The following is a 19,885-nucleotide window of genomic DNA, read 5'->3' as shown; positions in this document are numbered from 1 at the left end:
AGTATCAGTCTTTATGAAGACAGCACTGACACATCACACACTGCACCAAGAAATGTCCTTTCTGGCACCAATGTTTATGAAGTGAGCTCATCTGCTTTAACCAGCATCTAACTGCACTCTCTGAATTAATCTTTTGTCTACCCATCACCACCACCAGCACCTGTCACATACCTTGACACCAAAACAAATTGAGATTATGCGTGTGTGTGCCAGTGTGTGCATGTGTGCTTGTGTGTGTCTAGGAGTATGTACCAGTTTGTGTGTGTGTGTGTGTGTGTGTCTGTGTGTCCAAGTGTGTACAGAAACAAGTGCTGGCCCCTGACCTCCTCCCCACTGACCCCGGCTCAGTTTTAATGTGTAGATTAGCGGCAGGGCACTGCTGCGGACACACGGCCACGTGTCAACATGGCCTCTCCCAAACCAGATTAGCTCCTAATCTGCTCACGGACACACACACACTCCGCTTCAGGCGCACCACTCAGGAGTCCACACAGCCTGACCGCAACACAGTGACAAATCTATCAATCCTGTCTACACACACACACGCACACACACGCACACACCGCACACACACACACACACCACACCACACCACACACATACATACATTAAGTCAGTCAGTCAAACTAAAACCCTACAGGGTCATTCCACGTCAGTTCAACCAGGGGCCACGCACTTAGGTCTCAAAAAATTCTGAAAAAATTACCAGGTGTACCTATGTTACCCAGGAGACACACTGTAAAATTACTCTTATGTAAGATCAATACTTTCCAAGATACAGCCAGTTTACAGGGGAGGGGTGTCGATTTTTGTTCGGCCTCTTTTTTTTGTCAAAGTTCACAAGCCCACAGTGCAAGAACTAAACCATGTAGGTCAAATTTTGCATGCTGGTACATAAATAGAATAGTATGTAGCAAAATAGTCACGTTTGGTCTGGATAATCCCATGCACAACATAGCTGTCCCTCAAAGTTGATACAAATTTTATTGAAGTTTTTTGGCTGGGCTGTTTAAGCCTTCAGAAGACATATTTGTACTCAACATAGGCTCTTGATTTATTTTCATTACTGAGATAAGTAAAACACTCTCACAAAAAGCAATGAACAGAAAATAAATCCTTCAGGGTATGAACAGCAGACCTCACAAGTCTGAAAAATCATTTTGGTTATCATTTTCAAAGCACCCAAACACCTTGTGGGAATATACAAAGATTTTTTTTTAAATATGTTTTTTCTTTATTCTCCATGATCCCTTCTTTTGAAAAACACCAATTTGACTTGTCTTATGCAAATCTTTTTTTTTTTTATTTTCCACCCTGAACATGGGCAAAATGCCCCATTGACATCAATATGTTTTATATAGAGTCACCACACTGCCACCTGTGGTTGTATAGAGTAACCTGTGGTAGCTCTATACAAAACATATTGATGTCAATGTTGGATTTTGCCCATGATCAGGTGGAAAGTGAAAAGAAAGATTTGCATAAGACGAAGTAAATTGGTGTTTTAAAAAGAAAAGATCATGGAGAATAAAGAAAACAATATTTAAAAAAATCTTTGTATATTCCTACAAGGTGTTTAGGTGCTCTGAAAATGAGAACCAAAATGATTTTTTAGACTTGTAAGGTCTGCTGTTCAGACCCTGAAGGAATTTATTTTCTGTTCATTGTTTTTGTGAGAGTGTTTCTACTTATCTCAGTAAGGAAAATAAATCAAGAGCCTATGTTGAGTACAAATATGTCTTCTGAAGGCTTAAACAGAGCCCAGCCAAAAACTCAATAAAATTTGTATCAACTTTGAGGGACAGCTATGACCATGCAGGATTATCCAGACCAAACGGACGATTTTGCTACATACTATTCCTATTTATGTACCAGCATGCAAAATTTGAGCCTCCTACATGGTTTAGTTCTTCGTGGGCTTGTGAACTTTGACCAAAAAAAAGAGCCGAACAAAATCGACACCCCTCCCCTGTGCAAAACTGTCTGTATCTTGGAAAGTATTGATCTTACATAAGAGTAATTTACAGTGTGTCTCCTGGGTAACATGGGTACACCTGGTAATTTTTTCAGAATTTTTTGAGACCTAAGTGTGGGCCCTGGTTGAATTGAATGGAATGACCCTACACTCTTAAGAAATGTGGCCTAATTTAAAGCAGCTCTGACAGGCCTGCAGCACTACATGCAGAGACAGAGAGAGTGAAGGGAGAGAGAGAGAAGAAATTACACACAGAGATGGGAAAAAAAAAAAAAAAACCACATTTTCAATTTCAGTTTTCTACGAAGGCGAGAACACGGAAGTGAGGTTTCCAGGAACTGGAGAGGCCCCCCCCCCCACACAACCCACTCCCCGCTCTGTCCTCTCTAAAAACATCTATAAAACTGGCCGAATGAAATTTACAGCTCTGAGAAGAGGCAGCTCTAATGGCTTACACAGCACAACCCGCTGCAAAGCACTCATGACATACACACACTACTGCCCTACTGCGCTCACTTTATTCCTTATCCTTACCCACACACACACACACACAGAGGTCTCTCCCTTTATTCCTTATAGTTCATCTTAAATTTCCCCAGGGGAAATTTATCTATCTATCTATCTATCTATCTATCTATCTATCTATCTATCTATCTATCTATCTATCTATCTATCTATCTATCTAAATAAATAAAAACAACACAGCTATAACTGTCTGCAAACCCACCCACTATCCTCTGGTATATGAAATACAGCAGCAGCACAGTTGCTATAGTGGATCTGTGATTAGGACGCTTCATAGAATTGCATGAGTGTGTATCATAATGTATGTGTTTGGAAGTGGGTGACCATTTACAATGTATGCTGGTAGTTATATTTCTCCACAGTTCTCTGTGAGGTGTACGTGTCTAAGTGCATGTGTCATGCTGTGTGTGTGTGTGTGTGTGTGTGTGTGTGTGTGTGTGTGTGTGTGTGTGTCACACTCTTTGGATGCATTCCAGATTCAGGGGTCGTTATGTAAACCTTAAGCCTCCAGCTGATCCTCCCTGTCAGTTAGGAGGGCCAGTTCCTAGAAGGCTGCATCATGTCGTCTATGCTCACGACAAAGAACGATTAGGAAAGCAAGTTAGTGGCCAGCCCACCTCTGACCCAACACTATAAATTACCTCTGCCGTTTCCACAGACTCACAGACACATGTGCATAACGAAACACTCACACCTACAACCCCCCTCCACACACACACACACACACACACACACACACACACAGGTAAGGGTCATCTACAAAAGGTGTGTGTACTTTTTTTTTTTTTTTATACACAGACAGAAAGCAGAGGCCTGATTTATTCTGACATGTCAAGATCAGAGACTAGACACTGGATTAGCTTAACCATACACACATGCATGCATACATACATATTACTTGGGAACAGAGACTAAAAAAACATATAGGGACGGACGGACACACACACACACACGGACACACACAGACGGACACACACACACACACACACGCACACGGACGTGCGCACAACAGTGAAAGACAGAAAGCCGATTCCTCCCTCCTAGTGCTTGCTCACACCTGCACCCCTTCTCCTCTCCTCACCTCCCCTCACGTGCATCAGCCTTAAACATCTACATTCCTTCCCTCTCTTCCTTCTCTGGTCATCCATTAAAACTCCTCAGGCACTCCTCTGAAGCTCAACTTCTCTGCTACTCCCCTCTAATGTTCACATCCTCTTTCTGCCTCCTTGAAAAAGCTCATCCTCTCATCTCCTTCATCTTCTCCTCTCCTCACCTCCTTTTCTGCTCCCTCTACTTTCTCCTCTGCTCACTCCTGACAGTGCAGCAGCATCTCCCTTCCAAGACAATAATATCTGGCACCCGGTGAACTCGCCATCACACCACACAAGTCGGGGGTGGGGGGGGTGGGGGGGTGCAGCGGCGCGCCATCCAAGCAGCCAGAGTGACTTAAGAATTCCGCGGAACAGAATTCTGGGAATCCGAGCAGATGCTCGCCGAGTGCCAAACAAATGACTGTGCGCTCGTGTTTGCCGCTCGCTGACTTCTTCCTCACCTCTCACCTCTCCGCATTAATCCCTTTTCCAGTGGCGGCTCCGGGCCCCTAATGCAAACGCTCACCAGTAAGAGACAGCTTGTGCTGCCAGACGAGGAGAGTCCTGCCCTCGTGCCAGTGGAGATGATGGGAATGATTTCGATGCCTCGCTTGCCCCTCCCTCTTTTCAGCAATGTTGAATTTATATGGTGCCATCGCCTTTAACCGACTTTCGCTAGTTCAATGAACCAATTCGCTCGTATAAAGAATTCCATAACTTTGTGTGTTTTTCTAACTCATGCTCATGCAGGGTTTGCACATACACAAGTGTGTTGCTGCGGCATAGCTAACATACTATTTAAATCCTTCAAAGTAATTTGAGTATACAGCCCTACTACTTACAATTTAGCAGACAGCCTACATCTGTAGTTTAAGCATGTTGTTTGAACGCGAGCTCCTACATACAGCATATGTACACGAGAGAACGTATGTCCACTGTGCGACAGCGGTAGGGTCTGTGTGCTCAGGGTAGGTCCAGTAGGGTTTGTGTGCTGTGGTGGGCCGGGTTAACAGTGGGATCGGGCAGCCGTCCAGCCTACTGGCCCTAAAGGGAGACTCTGGCACTCCCCAAACCTCCCAGAAAACCTCCAGCTGAGTTATACAACCGCACAGAACCAGGTCAGCACTCACTCAGGCTTATTTATGTACACAAAAGCCACGACATGTTCAATCAGCGACCATAAACAACAACAATAACATCAACGACGTAAAACACACACACACACACACACACACACACACACCCTCTCAGGCAGTGTTACTGCAGCAGCAGCCCAGTGTGTACACACAGACGTAGAACTCTGTGTGTGTGTGTGTGTGTGTGTGTGTGTGTGTGTGTGTGTGTATATAAGAGAGGGCGCCAATAATGACAGAAGCAACAAGTGGTTTGTTAATCCAGTAAGTGGTGGAATTTCCTCAGAGGAGCCACTCTTCCTCCAAAATGTGAAGTTGGCTGGCATACACACACACACACACACACAGACACAGACACACACACACCAACACAGTACACTTAGACATCACCCAAAGTTAGTCATCTCCCCAATCACACGTCAGATCACAATATAACTTTGTTCCTGTAAAAGAGCTGCCTTGAGAACGACGTCTGGTTTTCTGGAGACATCCCATGGTGAGCAGAATGTGGTGCAATCAAAAAGTGAGAGAGGGGAGAGAGAGTGAGGGGAAAGAGAGTGAGGGGAGAGAGAGGAGAGAGAGGAGAGAGAGCGGGGGTAAGAGAGGGGAGGAGTGAGGAGAGAGACTTTTTTGACTTTTAAAGGTTCCTTTATTGACATTCAAAAAGAAACCAAGTTGCCATAAAACCAGCCCATATGAAAAACCTCACCCCACCCCCCATCACACCCCCAACACCCACATACAAGAAACCCAAACAAATAAACCAATAACCCCAAAAAACAAATTATGCAAAAATTAAAAAGAAACCAAAGGAAAAAAAGGAAAACAACCAAACAAGCAACCAGACACACAGACCAAACTAGGTATGTCACCCTTGAGTTCAGAACTTGAACAATAATTTCCCTTCCTCATCCAGTGCACAAAAACAACCCTCAACCCCCAATGTTCCATTGAAAGACTCACGATCACCAATTAACTGATAATAATTGAGCTCATCCCTCAGCCTTGTGACCAAAGATAGTTTTAACAAAGGCACCGGCTCTGTTAAGCCTGTGGGAGTGGCACACACAGAGGAGGGAGAGAGGGGAGAGAGAAGAGAGAGAGAAGACAGAGAGGAGAGAGAGAGAGGAGAGAGCAGAGAGAGGGGGATGAGAGAGGGGAAAAAGAGGAGAGAGGGAGAGAGCAGAGAGAGAGAGAGAGAGAGAGAGAGAGAGAGAGAGAGAGAGAGAGGGGAGAGGGGGTGAGAGAGAGGAGAAGGGGGTAAGAGAGAGAGTGAGAGAGGGGTGAGAGAGAGAGGGGAGAATTGGGTGGGGAGAGAAAGGAGAGAGAGAGAGGGGAGAGAGAGGAGAGAGAGGGGAGAGGGGGGGGTAAGAGAGAGAGAGTGAGAGAGGGGAGAGAGAGAGGGAGGGAAAAACAGGAAGGGGTAGGAGTGAGAAAGAATATAGGGGGAGGAGGAGAGTGAGGGAGGGAAAGGGAGAGTAAGCAGGCATGAAAGAGAGAGTGAGAGAGCCAAGGGGGTAGTGGGAGGAGTGTGGGCATGAGAGACACAGGGACAGGGACAAAGAGAAAGACAAGAGCGAGGAGAGGGAGAGAGGAACAGACAGATACAGGGGAAAAACATGAGAAAGAGAGAGACAGAATGAGAGAAAGCAGCCAGTCAACAGGCTGACGGAGTGCTCTGTGCGTATTAATAGCAACTGCCAGCCCTTCACATGTCAACATGTCAGCTGTGCAGCGCCATAGCAACGCCATGGAGATGCTCAGGCATGTGAACATACCACAACCCCCCAGAGGTCGCTATGGACAACATACTGTAGCTGACCAATCACAAATATCTGACTGTCTGAAGGTGTTTGCATTTGCAAGTGCAGAGAGAGGGTCAGGGACAAATTAAATATAATTCCAGTGTGAGTGAGGCATGGGGCATGGGCCGAGGTGTGTGTGTGTGTGTGTGTGCATATTTGCCACTAATTTGAGAGGTTGTGGCATGACAATGTAGTTCATTGTGACGGCCTTGCCAGGTGACACCTGATGCACTTGACACTTGCTGCTGTGGTCGGCCCATGGTGGGGGATCCACGCGCTTTAGTTACCTGATAGTTGGTCTGGTGGACGAAGAAGTCAGGACACCCTGCTAAGGCCATGCTGTCCCGCTGTCCCGTGTGACCTCAGCCTCGGCAGCCTCGCATCCACTCCCAGCAGCACCTGGGGGAGACAAGAGACACAGCTCCATCAGTCCTTCTGCACCGCCGGCACAAACTAAACAAATGACCACTGATGTGATGACCATCAAAGAAAATGATCAAAGTCAACCGAGGAGTGTCTCACTGGGACTTCTTTAGGAATTCTTAGGGAAGCAAGACTTTGCAAGACAAGGTTTTGTGTGCCTATTCACATTGAAAAACTAGACTAGCGTGCCAGGACATGGAGTGGATTGCCCTGGGGCACATGGGAACACTTGGTGGGGGAGTGTGTGTGTGTGTGTGTGTGTGGTGTGTGTGTGTGGTGTGGGGGGCAGTTTGCTCTCTTTTCCCGTGCCAACCTGACTACCAGACCACTTCTTGAACCGAGATGCTGCCAACTGCCCACTTCAATGTCCACTATGCAGCCAGTGCAGATGCAGCCATAGTCAGAGCCAGCAGTGCATTTCAACACAGAGAGAGAGAGAGAGAGAGAGAGAGAGAGAGAGAGAGAGAGAGAGAGAGAGAGAGAGAGAGAGAGAGAGAGAGAGAGAGAGAGAGAGAGAGAGAGAGAGAGAGAGAGAGAGAGAGAGAGAGAGAGAGAGAGAGAGAGAGAGAGAGAGAGAGAGAGAGAGAGAGAGAGAGAGAGAGAGAGAGAGAGAGAGAGAGAGAGAGAGAGAGAGAGAGAGAGAGAGAGAGAGAGAGAGAGAGAGAGAGAGAGAGAGAGAGAGAGAGAGAGAGAGAGAGAGAGAGAGAGAGAGAGAGAGAGAGAGAGAGAGAGAGAGAGAGAGAGAGAGAGAGAGAGAGAGAGAGAGAGAGAGAGAGAGAGAGAGAGAGAGAGAGAGAGAGAGAGAGAGAGAGAGAGAGAGAGAGAGAGAGAGAGAGAGAGAGAGAGAGAGAGAGAGAGAGAGAGAGAGAGAGAGAGAGAGAGAGAGAGAGAGAGAGAGAGAGAGAGAGAGAGAGAGAGAGAGAGAGAGAGAGAGAGAGAGAGAGAGAGAGAGAGAGAGAGAGAGAGAGAGAGAGAGAGAGAGAGAGAGAGAGAGAGAGAGAGAGAGAGAGAGAGAGAGAGAGAGAGAGAGAGAGAGAGAGAGAGAGAGAGAGAGAGAGAGAGAGAGAGAGAGAGAGAGAGAGAGAGAGAGAGAGAGAGAGAGAGAGAGAGAGAGAGAGAGAGAGAGAGAGAGAGAGAGAGAGAGAGAGAGAGAGAGAGAGAGAGAGAGAGAGAGAGAGAGAGAGAGAGAGAGAGAGAGAGAGAGAGAGAGAGAGAGAGAGAGAGAGAGAGAGAGAGAGAGAGAGAGAGAGAGAGAGAGAGAGAGAGAGAGAGAGAGAGAGAGAGAGAGAGAGAGAGAGAGAGAGAGAGAGAGAGAGAGAGAGAGAGAGAGAGAGAGAGAGAGAGAGAGAGAGAGAGAGAGAGAGAGAGAGAGAGAGAGAGAGAGAGAGAGAGAGAGAGAGAGAGAGAGAGAGAGAGAGAGAGAGAGAAACACTATGCAAAGTGCAACAACACCGGCCTACATATAGACGGCACACCATAGTATTATCCCAGAGGAGAGCACTAAATGGAGAACACTGAATCCTACTGGAGGTGGAGGATGTGAGTGAAGTCACAAGGGAAAATTGGAATAGATTCATGCATGACCATGATCAGACACTCTCATCTAAGTTGCATAATGAATGATATTCAATTCCTCAAAATAGAACTGTGATAAGCCAATAACACACACACACACACACACATTCATTATTTTGAGATAATCATGAGAAAACAGAGAAAGTCACTAGTATGGAGTCACATAATTTCACTTTTTATTACCGTTTACAATCGCAAATGAATGAAATCTTTTATAAATTTTTCAGTGACACCTGCGGTCCTAAATAACTAGGAGCAGATGGTAATGAATGACAACACCGACTGATTCACTCTTAAATGATAGCACCTTATGCATAAAACACTCTTATGCAACACTACCATTTTTTTTACTACTATGAAGCAATGGACGACGTGTAAAACTATATTACCTTATTAAAAAAATCCCATTAATATGGATCAGGTAAAATGTCAGACTCAGTGTCACACACTCGTTCTTGCATAACATTTCACTTCAGACCATACTATAAGACAGTCTTCAGCATGAAAAGCAAATGCGAAAGAGAACAGTCGTCTGCATGAACTCGTCACTGTCATTTTGTTCAGTACACAGACTGCAGACGGCAAGAGTGAAGGGGAAAAAAAGAAAGAAAAAAAGTCAACGCTGACTTCACTTAAGATAGCATGCAGCTATTTCAGTCCTCCACTTGTCTAAGCTTATCTCTGAGAAAGAGAGACGGAGGGCAACAGAGATGGGGGGGGAGGGGGGCACTGCTGGGGGGCACACAGGAGAGTAGCGAAAAGGGAAAGGGAGGGAGAGAGAGAGAGAGAGAGAGGAGAGGGAGGGAGGAGGGAGGGAAAACACAGAGGAGAGTAGAGAAAAGAGAGAGGGGGAGAGAGAGAGCAAGAGAGACAGAGGGGGAAAAACACAGTGGAGAGTAGTGAAAAGGGAGGGAGAGGGGGGGGAGAGACAACGAAAAAGAGAGAGCAACGAAGACTGTGAGCAAGAGAGAGAGAAAAGGAGTGTGCGAGCCCAAACATAACTTGTGTTTTGGTTTGAGTCCTGGAACATTTTGATCCTCTACGCTTGGACGAGAAGCGCAAAGCCTGCTCAGAACTGCTTCTGACAGGTCACTCTCAAACAGTGCGTTCAGAGTTCTGCACAAGCAGCAGAGCCACCCTCCACCACACGCTTTGTGCTCGACACAAGGCCCCGAGCTGTGGGCTACCAGCGCAGAGTCTTGAGCAACGTGTTGAACCTCCAAATTAACATCCAGCGATGACAGACAGAACACTGCCGCCCTGCACCATTGCCCAAGCTCAATGGCTTCCCTAATGATGGACGCTGTGTGTATGTGTGTGTGTGTGTGTGTGTGTGTGTGTGTGTGTGTGTGTGTGTGCAGCCGTGTAAAAGAGGTGAGATGAAATTGTATAAACTCTACCTTACTGTGCTGACAAAACTGTGTGTGTGTCTGTGTGTATGTGTATGAATGTAACGGTAAACCACGATAAAATTCTTCACAATAACAATTACCGTTTTGATTTTAATTATCATAAATTACAGCAGTGGATTACCGTGGTGCAAAAATGTGTGTGGAATTCTTTCCAGCATCATCCGAGTCCCCCAAAGTAGGCACAAAGGCGTAGTTTGAAATCAGGTGCCAGGGCTACGCATAGCCTATTTCCGGATGATTGCAAACACAAATAAACCTAGCCTTGTGGACCTGCAGTGCATTGTGCAGGCCTACTCTCACAGGAATGGTTCTCCATTGAATCTATCAAATAGGGGTAGGATAAGTGGCATAACACTTTTGAGCGTTTTAACTTTTTTACCACTCTTTTGATATATATGCACAGCTGCCTACTGCATCTTGGAAGTGTGTTGTGATAAACACTCCTGAAATCTACTAGGCTACAGGCTACAGCTAACAACAACTTGACAACAAATTACTGAACGGATTTGTATAGAGCTGAAAATGCAACTGTATTTGACAGAGGATAGCTACTAGTGACAAAACATTAACTTTCAGTGTGGCACAATCTATTTGTAAATTACATTTAATTAAAAAAGTGTTTAAACTGTCCCAGCTCTCCCTTATGTTAGGCTAGTAGGGCAAGCACGCACAAGATACAGCTACAATCCAAAGAGTTGCAGCTTTATTTAGTGACCACCAATTCACTAACTTTACCTCAGTCGGCAGCCCATCTAACTCCTATTAGTTTTGCGTATGCACTAACATACACAGAGTAACAGAAAGGGAGCCTTTTGCTCTTAAAGGAGCCACACCACTTTCATGACAAGACACTATGCTATTCTGTTTTTCATTTTCAGAACATTTGAAAAACACAGTGATAATATCGACAACCGTGATAATTTTGGTCACAGTAATCGTCATGTTAAATTTTCATACTGTTACTTCTCTATATATGTATGTGTGTGTGTGTGTGTGTGTGTGTGTACGTACAGGCTCCTGCAAGGCAGTATTACTCAAGAGGGATTCATGTTTCAGCTTGGTTGGGGTATGGCTATGCTAAAACGAGATCTGCACGGCTCTTTTTCATGATCCTACTGAACCATTTAGCAGCACAGAGTCATCTTAGAGGCAAAGGAGGTGACCATATGGGCCCTCCTCCCAGATTAACATGTGATGATATGTGGACCCTACACAACCCAGAGGGCAGGCTGAGTCCATCCCAGCGAGCTGACCAGTGCCCCAAGGGAGAATGTCACATGACCAAGTTCATGTCTCTCACTAGCTCAAAAAGCCCCCCCCCCCCATACACACACACACACACACACACACACACACACACACACACACACACACACACACCCGACAACATCCATGTGCGAAGTAGATTTCAGAGAGCATTCAAACAATAGGCCACTGATCATACACAGCCAAAGCATTTGGGGTCTCTTATTTTGGAGCCTGCTCCAAAGTCAGGTCAGCTAAGTCACAGGTGGCCACGGTCTGTTGAGTGTTCCCTCAGGGCATGCAGGGCTCTCATGTCACCATGGCCGCTCTGGCTTCATTGCGTAATCCTGGGTCTTATCAGGGTGCTATCACTGATGCTGGCCAACACGCGGAGCAGCACTGGACAGGGGCCAGTGGGACAGCTACTGAGGTAGGGTGGGTTGCTCTAACGTGGAACTTTTTTTTTGGCTTTTCGGACTTCAGTAGTAGGCTATATCATGCTACAATGTGAGGGCAAAACATTAAATGCCACATCCAATTTTGATCACAGGACCCTACAGCTTTGGCTTTCCCATAGTTTCACTGACATTCATCAGTTTGGGGAAGAGCCACACCCACTGGAGCAGCATCCCGCATTAGGACTAGCCAGACTAGGACCAGTCCAGAACAGAACACCCAACTCTGAAACACTCACTGGCTTAGTAAGCTGTTACTTACTAAACAACACAACTCCCCATCAAACCAGGGTAAAACAGTTGGAAAAAGCTCTAAATGACAAAATAAAATTGTTACTAGATTAAATAGATAAATAGATTGTAGCATAACAATCCCCAGCCAAGCCCATTTAAAGGCACTGGAACACAGTCTCCTGAGAGCTATAAATGGCTGTCTTCTTCAATCCTCAGTGGGCACACGTAAGCTTGTGGGACAGAGGAAATGGCTGCTCTTGTCCTCATGGACCCTTTCAAGAGAGTTCCATTATCAGCATCATAGTTGGCCCCACAAGACTTCCATTTTAACATTCCATATGTTATCTTAATGCAGAGGAAGTAGATTGGGGCCCAAATGGAACGTTCAAGCATTGTTTTTGTTTTTATTGTTGAAAGGGTCTATAGAGCTGGAGACACAGCAGCGGTGTCACAGCACAGCACAGCACAGCACAGCGCAGCACAGCACAGCGCAGCACAGCACAGCGCACTGACACAGCAGAAGCAGCACAGGAGGGCACTGACACAGCAGAAGCAGCACAGGAGGGTACAGCACAGCACAGCGCACTGACACAGCAGAAGCAGCACAGGAGGGCACTGCCCAGCTCAGCTGACTGATCAGTGCAACGCAGCACGTCACGCGCTGACAGCAAGCAACCTTCACTACTGACATTTCCACGACTAAACAACTGAAACTGTTACAGTAATTTCCCGTGTATTAGCCACATTGTGCATAAACCGCAGGACAGTGTTTTATGTTAAAAGTTAAAACAACAAAACCATATTAATACCATATTAACTGCCCCAGTGTATTAACCTCATAACTGAATAACAGATTTTTCAAAATCAATGTATAAACCGCGGCTAATAGTTGGGAAATTATGGTAAGAGTCATACACCAGTGGATTGCTGTGTGATATCAATGGCAAAACACAGATTTTGCCCAGGTGATTCTGCAGTGTACTGAAGTGCATATTGGTAATGGAGGCTATATTAGGTCCAGCGCTTTCTGTGGAAAAACAACACAAACAGAAAGACAAGCCCAGCTTGACATGATAAGCTGAGTACGTACTAGTCTAGCATAGCACAAAACACTGACCACTGATTTGGGATTTAGCTCAAGGACGACACATAAACACCAATGTAATCGCCCTACACTGCAAGTGGCCATACACCTCACCTGCACAGGGTTGTGCATATAAAAGGTTTGGCACGGATGCTCACAAGCCAGTATGTGTTCCGAAAATGATACGACCGCAACCACACAAAGTACAAAGGAGAAGAAAATAACCTGTAAACAAAGTATAACCGCCAGAACAAAACACTTGTGACGTAATTTAAGCCTGCACTAAAGCCCTGCAACTTCTACAAAGCTGGAAAAAAGCTGGTTTAGTAGTACTTTAGCTACTGGGTCATCAGATGCCAACTTTTTTTTATTTAATATGATTGGCTGACTGCTTCGTCTAATGGGTAAAGTGCAGCCCCTCTATGAATGCCTGCCACACATATTGCATTACCAAAAATTAGTCAATTTTAATACATCTGCAACTTTGTATTTCTAAAAACTTGAAGAGTTGTAAGAACTAACATTCTCCACTGTTTAAACTACAAAGAGTGTATTAGTGTTCTAAAGAAAGCCACCATTTAGATCAAGCTCTTTGTACACAAGTTGCAAAGAATCCTGCTCTCTGAAATACCACCTTGCTGTACATTGGTTACACACCCAACTTCTTTGAGCATCAAACTACCCACAATTCCTGAGTTTATTGAAGAGCTACAATATGCTACCACCATTCAGGCACAGCCTATGAGTCTAAATAAACCGACAGAGCACAGCTTAAACACCTGATGCAACAGAACAGAGCGCCAGGCACATGGCACAATACGGACAGCAACACATAGCTGTCAGTTGGACACTGCACAGAAACAGCTTGGCAAGTAAGATAAGCGGAGACAGTGAGCGCTTGCAGTGTCCCTTCACCACGTGCTCTGTGTTTTGTTTTAGTAACAGCCACGGGCTACTATGGAGGCATTCTAGAGGCAGACGAGACAACTGGTGTACACATGTTGAATTTGATGTCCTCACTGGGCAGCAGAGAGGCTGATGTCACAGCATGGACTATATGAGTCTGTGCATGTGTGTGAGAGAGAGAGAGACGTTGTCTTGTGCAATCCTGAAATCATGACCTTTTAATTTAGTCAAAAACTATTCTGCACGACACATAACACATTAAAAGGTTACATGGTTAAAATCACAGTGAACTGGAGCATTGTGCATGAAAAATAGCAGCATCTGCATAAAAATGTGGCAGGGATTCCAGTGTCCTAGTGAAGTTGAAAAATATTCTCTTAAACCACAAGGTTTTAGCCACAAATTAGCACACCAACCTTTCAGCTATCTCTGGGTGAAAACTTCAAACTATGACAAGCCGATAAGTCAGCTTGAAAGAGAAAAAAATATAAAATAAAAAAACACTGGTGATGAGAGCCTTGGAGGCCCTTGAAGTCTTTCTTAATGACTGCACCGAGTGATCGGTAAGGGTTGGACCCCCCATCTGGTCAAATCAAATCTCTACCATCTCTACCAAATCCACTCTCAATCATTTTCATTGACTTCTGGGGCTTGAAAAAAATATGTTGACCTAGGCCTAACCCTATAGGGGAATATTTCTGTTGGTGATTCTGTATGTAACTGTTATGACACCAAATATCAATACATTTTGTCAAACTGAAGACAGTTAAAATGCTAACCATTCCAGTCTTCCACTTTACATTGTAGCATTATTGTACATTGTTCCATGCCAAATTCTGTGAATCTGACACCACAAAGAACTCATAATTTTTGCTTTTTGCCTTTTAAGGGATATTTTTTTCCTATTCTTTAGCTACTGATGTAAAGTATTGTAGATGATTGTCTTCCAATGTAATTAAATGAATATTGCAGTATGACTGTACTGTGACATCATGGCTATGGGGCAATGTATCCTGACAGTATTCCATCATCAGTTACTCTGCCATTCCCTTCCCCAATACAGATAATCTTTCTTAGCAACATGAAGCTAAGGCCATGTGCTGAATGGTATTCCGTGCCCCCCACCCTGTGACCCTTTGCAGCAGTGCCATCTCTGTGGCTTATGGAAATTACCAGAGGACGCTCCTAGTCCTGGCAGTCCACCCCACCCCCACCGCTCTCCTAGGCTCTCATGGGAACACGGCCTCAGGCCACACATCCAGCCACGCCCCTTTTAATCCAGTGATTACCCATCCCTTGCTTTTATCATTCATTACAAAAAATGAATGGGGAAGACAGGGCCACAGGTCACTCTGCTGAGGGGAATGGAGGCTCGCATCTTTTTTTCAATAATCAATTTCTGGCCACGGCCATCCAATAAGGGAATGAATAGGGGTGTGTGTGTGTGAGAGGGTGTGCATGTGTGTGTGTCTGTGTGTGTGTGTGCGTGCGTGTGCGTACAGTGTGTGTGTGTGTGTGTGTGTGTGAGAGAGGGTGTGCGTGTGTGTGTGTGTGTGTGTGTGTGTGTGCGTACAGTGTATGTGTGTGTGTGTGTGTGTGTGTGTGTGTGTGTGTGCAGTGTGTGTGTGTGTGTGTGTGTGTGTGTGTGTGTGTGTGGGGGGCCCTTGCTTCCTGTAGTCTTTCAATGAGTTAATTAGAGTGAGACAATGAAAGAGGGGGAAAAAAAAGAGTGAGATGGACAGATGAGAGAAAGGGAGAAAGAGAGAGAGAGGGAAGAGAGAGATTGAGAGACAGGAGTGGGGAGGGGGGTAAATACTACAGAAGCAATGGATCTGAACAAAATCAATTGGCTCTGCCGATAAGGGCAAAAAAGAACTGAAGCCTGGCAGAACAGCAAAAGAGCAGAGAAAAGTCGAGTTAACTGAAGTGGATTAGTGCAAGGTGTTCAAAGGGGGTTAGGACACTGTGACGGACTGGCACTCCGTCAAAGGAGAGTAGGAGGGGGTGGGTGTGTGGTACAATGTGCTGCTGCTCCAAATCCTGAAAAATCAGGTCAGAATCTATCCAGTACATTCCAAACAGACGGACCCCACACACGCTGACCACACACATACTCGAGCGTGTACACAGACACACAAAAATTGCTTGCGGTGGTAGAATGGAGACCCATGAGTCTTACGGTCACATGTCGCTTTGGCCGCACAGAGATTCAGACCAATAGGACAGCGCAGCGACAAGACTGATGGGTCACTGAACCTCAACTTCACCAAACAGCAAAAGATCCACAAGTACACGTTGGCAGTCTCTCTCTCTCTCTCTCTCTCTCTCTGTCTCTCTCTCTCTCTCTGTCTCTCTCTCTGTCTCTCTCTCTGTCTCTCTCTCTGTCTCTCTCTCTCTCTCTCTCTCTCACACTCACACACACACACACACAGAGCACCAGCCATACAGAGAGAGTGGTCCCCATCCCAAGTGTAACCACTAACGCTGAGAACTGGGGCTGAACAGCTTCATTGGAGGCCCTGCTCCCATTCCCCTGACCAACTACCCTCCCTCCCCCTCCCTCCCTCTCTCCCTCCCCCTCCCTCCCTCTCTCCCTCTCTCCCTCTCTCCCTCTCTCCCTCTCTCCCCAAAACACAAACACACACAAACACACACACACACACACACACACTATGCCCCATTTCTCCCTCTCTCTGTGAAACCAGACTTTATGTAACATCACAGTGTATACACAATACCCCTTCTCTCCCTCTCCTCTCCCTTTCTTTGTCTCTCTCACCCCCGTTAATTGCAGTTTCCATCCAGAAACATATGGAAAGCATGCCATTTTGTTTATTTTTAGGTGAACACAGGGAAGACAGAGAAAAGACAAGGGAGAAAGAAGAGAGAGAGAGGCCAGATTGTTGGGTTTTATTTTTCACACATCAGCTGACTTAAGTTGTTGTTACAGTGGGTCAGAGGTGGCAAGGGCCTAACCCACGGTCTTAGCCGGCCAAAGCCGACTAACTCGGACATTTGACATTTAGTGACATTTCACACCTGACCACAAAAGCATTAGTCTTTTGTGGCCCTGAGCGGGAGAATGGGGTGCGCACGCAGAGGCAAAGCCAGAAGAAAGCCAGAAGAAAGCCAGAAGAAAGCCTTAAGAGCCTTAAAAGACTCCAGCGAAGAATAGGGATCTATGGCCCATCAGAGATACAGGAGATTGACAACCCCCCCCACCACCCAAGCCCCACACACCCACCCCTGTAAGGTGACACTGCCGCACTCAGGCCAAGTGCTGATAAATGCCTGAAGGCTGAGTGTGTAGATTTGATTGGAAGTGGCTGAGTGTGAGTGCCTGTGTTATTAAGAGTGTTTTAGAGAAGCAGTGAGTGTGACACTGTGAGTGTGTGACGCTGAAAAAGAACTAGACTACTGTACATGTTAGTGCGTGCATAAAACAATCAATGTGAACGCGAGTACAGGTGAGTGAGAGAATGACCAGGACAGAGAGGTAGAGCGAGAGGTAGAGAGAGAGAGAGAGAGAGAGAGAGAGAGTGTGTGAAAAGAGAGGGGAAAAGATGTAAGAGTCAGAACATGCCTTTAAACATCTCACCTTCAATCCTTCCCTTCCATTGTTTAAAAGACCCAACCCCCCTTACTAAAACAATCTGAGCTTGCCTGATGGGGTCTGGAGAAACCAGCCGACTCGGCACCTTGCTGGGTGCCGCCATTTTCTTGCACCTTCACCCCTCTTTCAACTCACAACACACTGGAGGCTTTGGTCTCTTCCACTAATTCCCCTACTCTTTTGGCGGACAGGGTACTGGAGCACAATAATGCACAAGTTTTTTTTTCCTAAAAGGAAAGGTGGTATTGCAGAATAGTAAAGTTTCTGACTTCAGAACAGAATTGTGTGGGTGAGGTTAATGTTTCTCACCAAGTAGGTACTGATAGAATCTGAATAAGGCCCCATACAGCTGAACCAGTCACTAAACCTCCTCTTTTGGCCTAAGCATGAGCACTTTATCACTGAGATATGCCAGACAGAGAAAATATCTGTCTGGATGTGTGTGTGTGTGTGTGTGTGTGTGTGTGTGTGTGTGTGTGTGTGTGTGTGTGTGTGTGTGTGTGTGAGAGAGTGAGAGAGAGAGAAAGAGAGAGAAGAGAGAGAGAGAGAGAGAGAGAGAGAGAGAGAGAGAGAGAGAGAGAGAGAGACAGACAGACAGACAGACAGACAGAGACTCTTTCAGTCAGAGGGTGTGTGTAAGAGAGACAGAATGAGAATAAACTGCAGTCTTCACTAAGCAGCTCTGCAAACAATCAAAAAAGTCCTCCGACAACAAGAACAACAACAAGAACTTACACACAAACAGTCAATTACATAACATTTGATAGCTAACACTTGCTAATTCTTTAAAGGGTGAACCCCGCTTACTTAAAAGTACTTTTCTACTTATGCATGTGTTACAACACATGATGCAGACATGCCAAAGATGGTAAAAGAACATTAATCAAAATAGTGTTATATGGCTGCATTACACTACTTGCAGGACAGTCGAGACATTGTGCAAACACCACAGTGCAGCACAGATCAAGTTTCAATCCCTTAAAACCTCAAATGTAATACAGATGGAAACATAATAACAATATCAGCAGGAGTGGAACTGCAGAGCTAGAACCTGAACGTACCCAAATAGAGATTTCCTAACAGTTTGTGACAGACATTTGGAAACCAACAGATAGGAGATAGGGCTTACACAGCTCACAGGGGGAACAGGGGGAAGTGCATGGAGCATATGGATTGAAACACAAAATGTTCTCAGTGTAGTTTTAACACCTGTATGTGCCTACACTTTGTCGGAGTGTGACTTGAAGTGCATCTGACACCTTGTGCAGATTGCCTTCTTTACAAAGTACCCTACCGCACAATTTATGCGGAGTCAGCAGCGACCTAAATATACACCTTCACCGCATCCACAAAGTGAGTCCTGTTTGTAAACACTAGATCACAGGTCAGCCAGACACTGAGTTATGGCTAACATGCAGAGTGCCCTATCCCACTCAAAAGTTACATAAGGTAGCTGCTACTTAACCACGAGGCTCCCCCGACGACTCTCATGACGGCGCGCGTTTAAAGTAACATAGCTTTCGAAGTTAGAATTGAACATTCGTCACCCCATGACAAAGTAACTATTAATGTTGCACGCATACGCGTGTGATCAGGTGGTCGCACCGCCCGGTGGTAGCTTAGCTTGCTAGCTAGCTATGACATTTGAGACCTACCGACCCCTCACCCTTCATTTTCTCCGCCTCTCGCCCGTTTTAAACCGTCACTTGTCCGACAAAACAACATGACATCACCAAAAAGTTGTGTAAGTGCTCACAATACTGGGTCGCTCTGCAACAAAATTATCAAAATAGCTTACCAACTACAATAACGTGGATTTGGTCAGAAAACTCACCTCCAAAACAGCACTCACTCACCAAGGGGGCGAATACACCGAGGATGTCGGGGGTGGGAGATTTTTTACCACCCGTAGCCTGATTCAGCCACCCTTGCTTAGATGGAAAGGTTAACTATAACCTCAACAAATACAAAGTTGTTCGCTAAACTCTGTGTTGCCTCCCGTGGTCAGCATTCCCGAGGAGAGGCAGGCAGCGTCCACTGAATCCTCGCTCAGCTGACTCCTTCGAACACATGAGAGGGCAACTCCTCCGTACCCGCCCCGTTACGCACTAGACACCTCCCAGACTCCGTCCCCGACATTTTAACCCCTTACGGACATTTCGGCTTGAGGGGGTAGCCTAAAATGGACTGCGGCGTGTGAAGATGTGATTCCCCTCCCAACTGCGCACACCTCCTTGTTGTTGCCGATATCAACTTAAAAAGTGACCTGGATAATAGGCTTACTGAAGTCTTTACACGTTCTCTCAAGCGCGCGGTCGACATAGGACTTTGCATCTGAAGTTGAGCATTCACGTGCTCTGCAGTTGTTTGCTCTGTCCTCTTGTTTCTCCTGTAGCCTAGCGCTGTAGC

At 45.8% G+C, this 19,885-nt stretch overlaps 1 protein-coding gene across 1 annotated transcript in view; it reads right to left on the bottom strand.

Annotated features, from left to right (window-relative positions):
* grb10a (growth factor receptor-bound protein 10a) overlaps positions 1-19,539 on the bottom strand; it is a 72,671-nt gene extending 53,132 nt beyond the window's left edge. The window contains 2 exon segments of the mRNA XM_048229282.1: positions 6,817-6,928; positions 19,311-19,539. Of these exon segments, the coding sequence (XP_048085239.1) occupies positions 6,817-6,867 (51 nt within the window). The 5' untranslated portion in view covers positions 6,868-6,928; positions 19,311-19,539.
* Positions 19,540-19,885: the final 346 nt, after the last annotated feature.

This window comes from Alosa alosa, chromosome 20 (genome assembly GCF_017589495.1).
Source record: "Alosa alosa isolate M-15738 ecotype Scorff River chromosome 20, AALO_Geno_1.1, whole genome shotgun sequence".
Taxonomy (NCBI): domain Eukaryota; kingdom Metazoa; phylum Chordata; class Actinopteri; order Clupeiformes; family Clupeidae; genus Alosa; species Alosa alosa.
The sequence above is the reverse complement of the archived record's forward strand: the minus strand, read 5'-3'. Positions and strand labels throughout refer to the sequence as shown.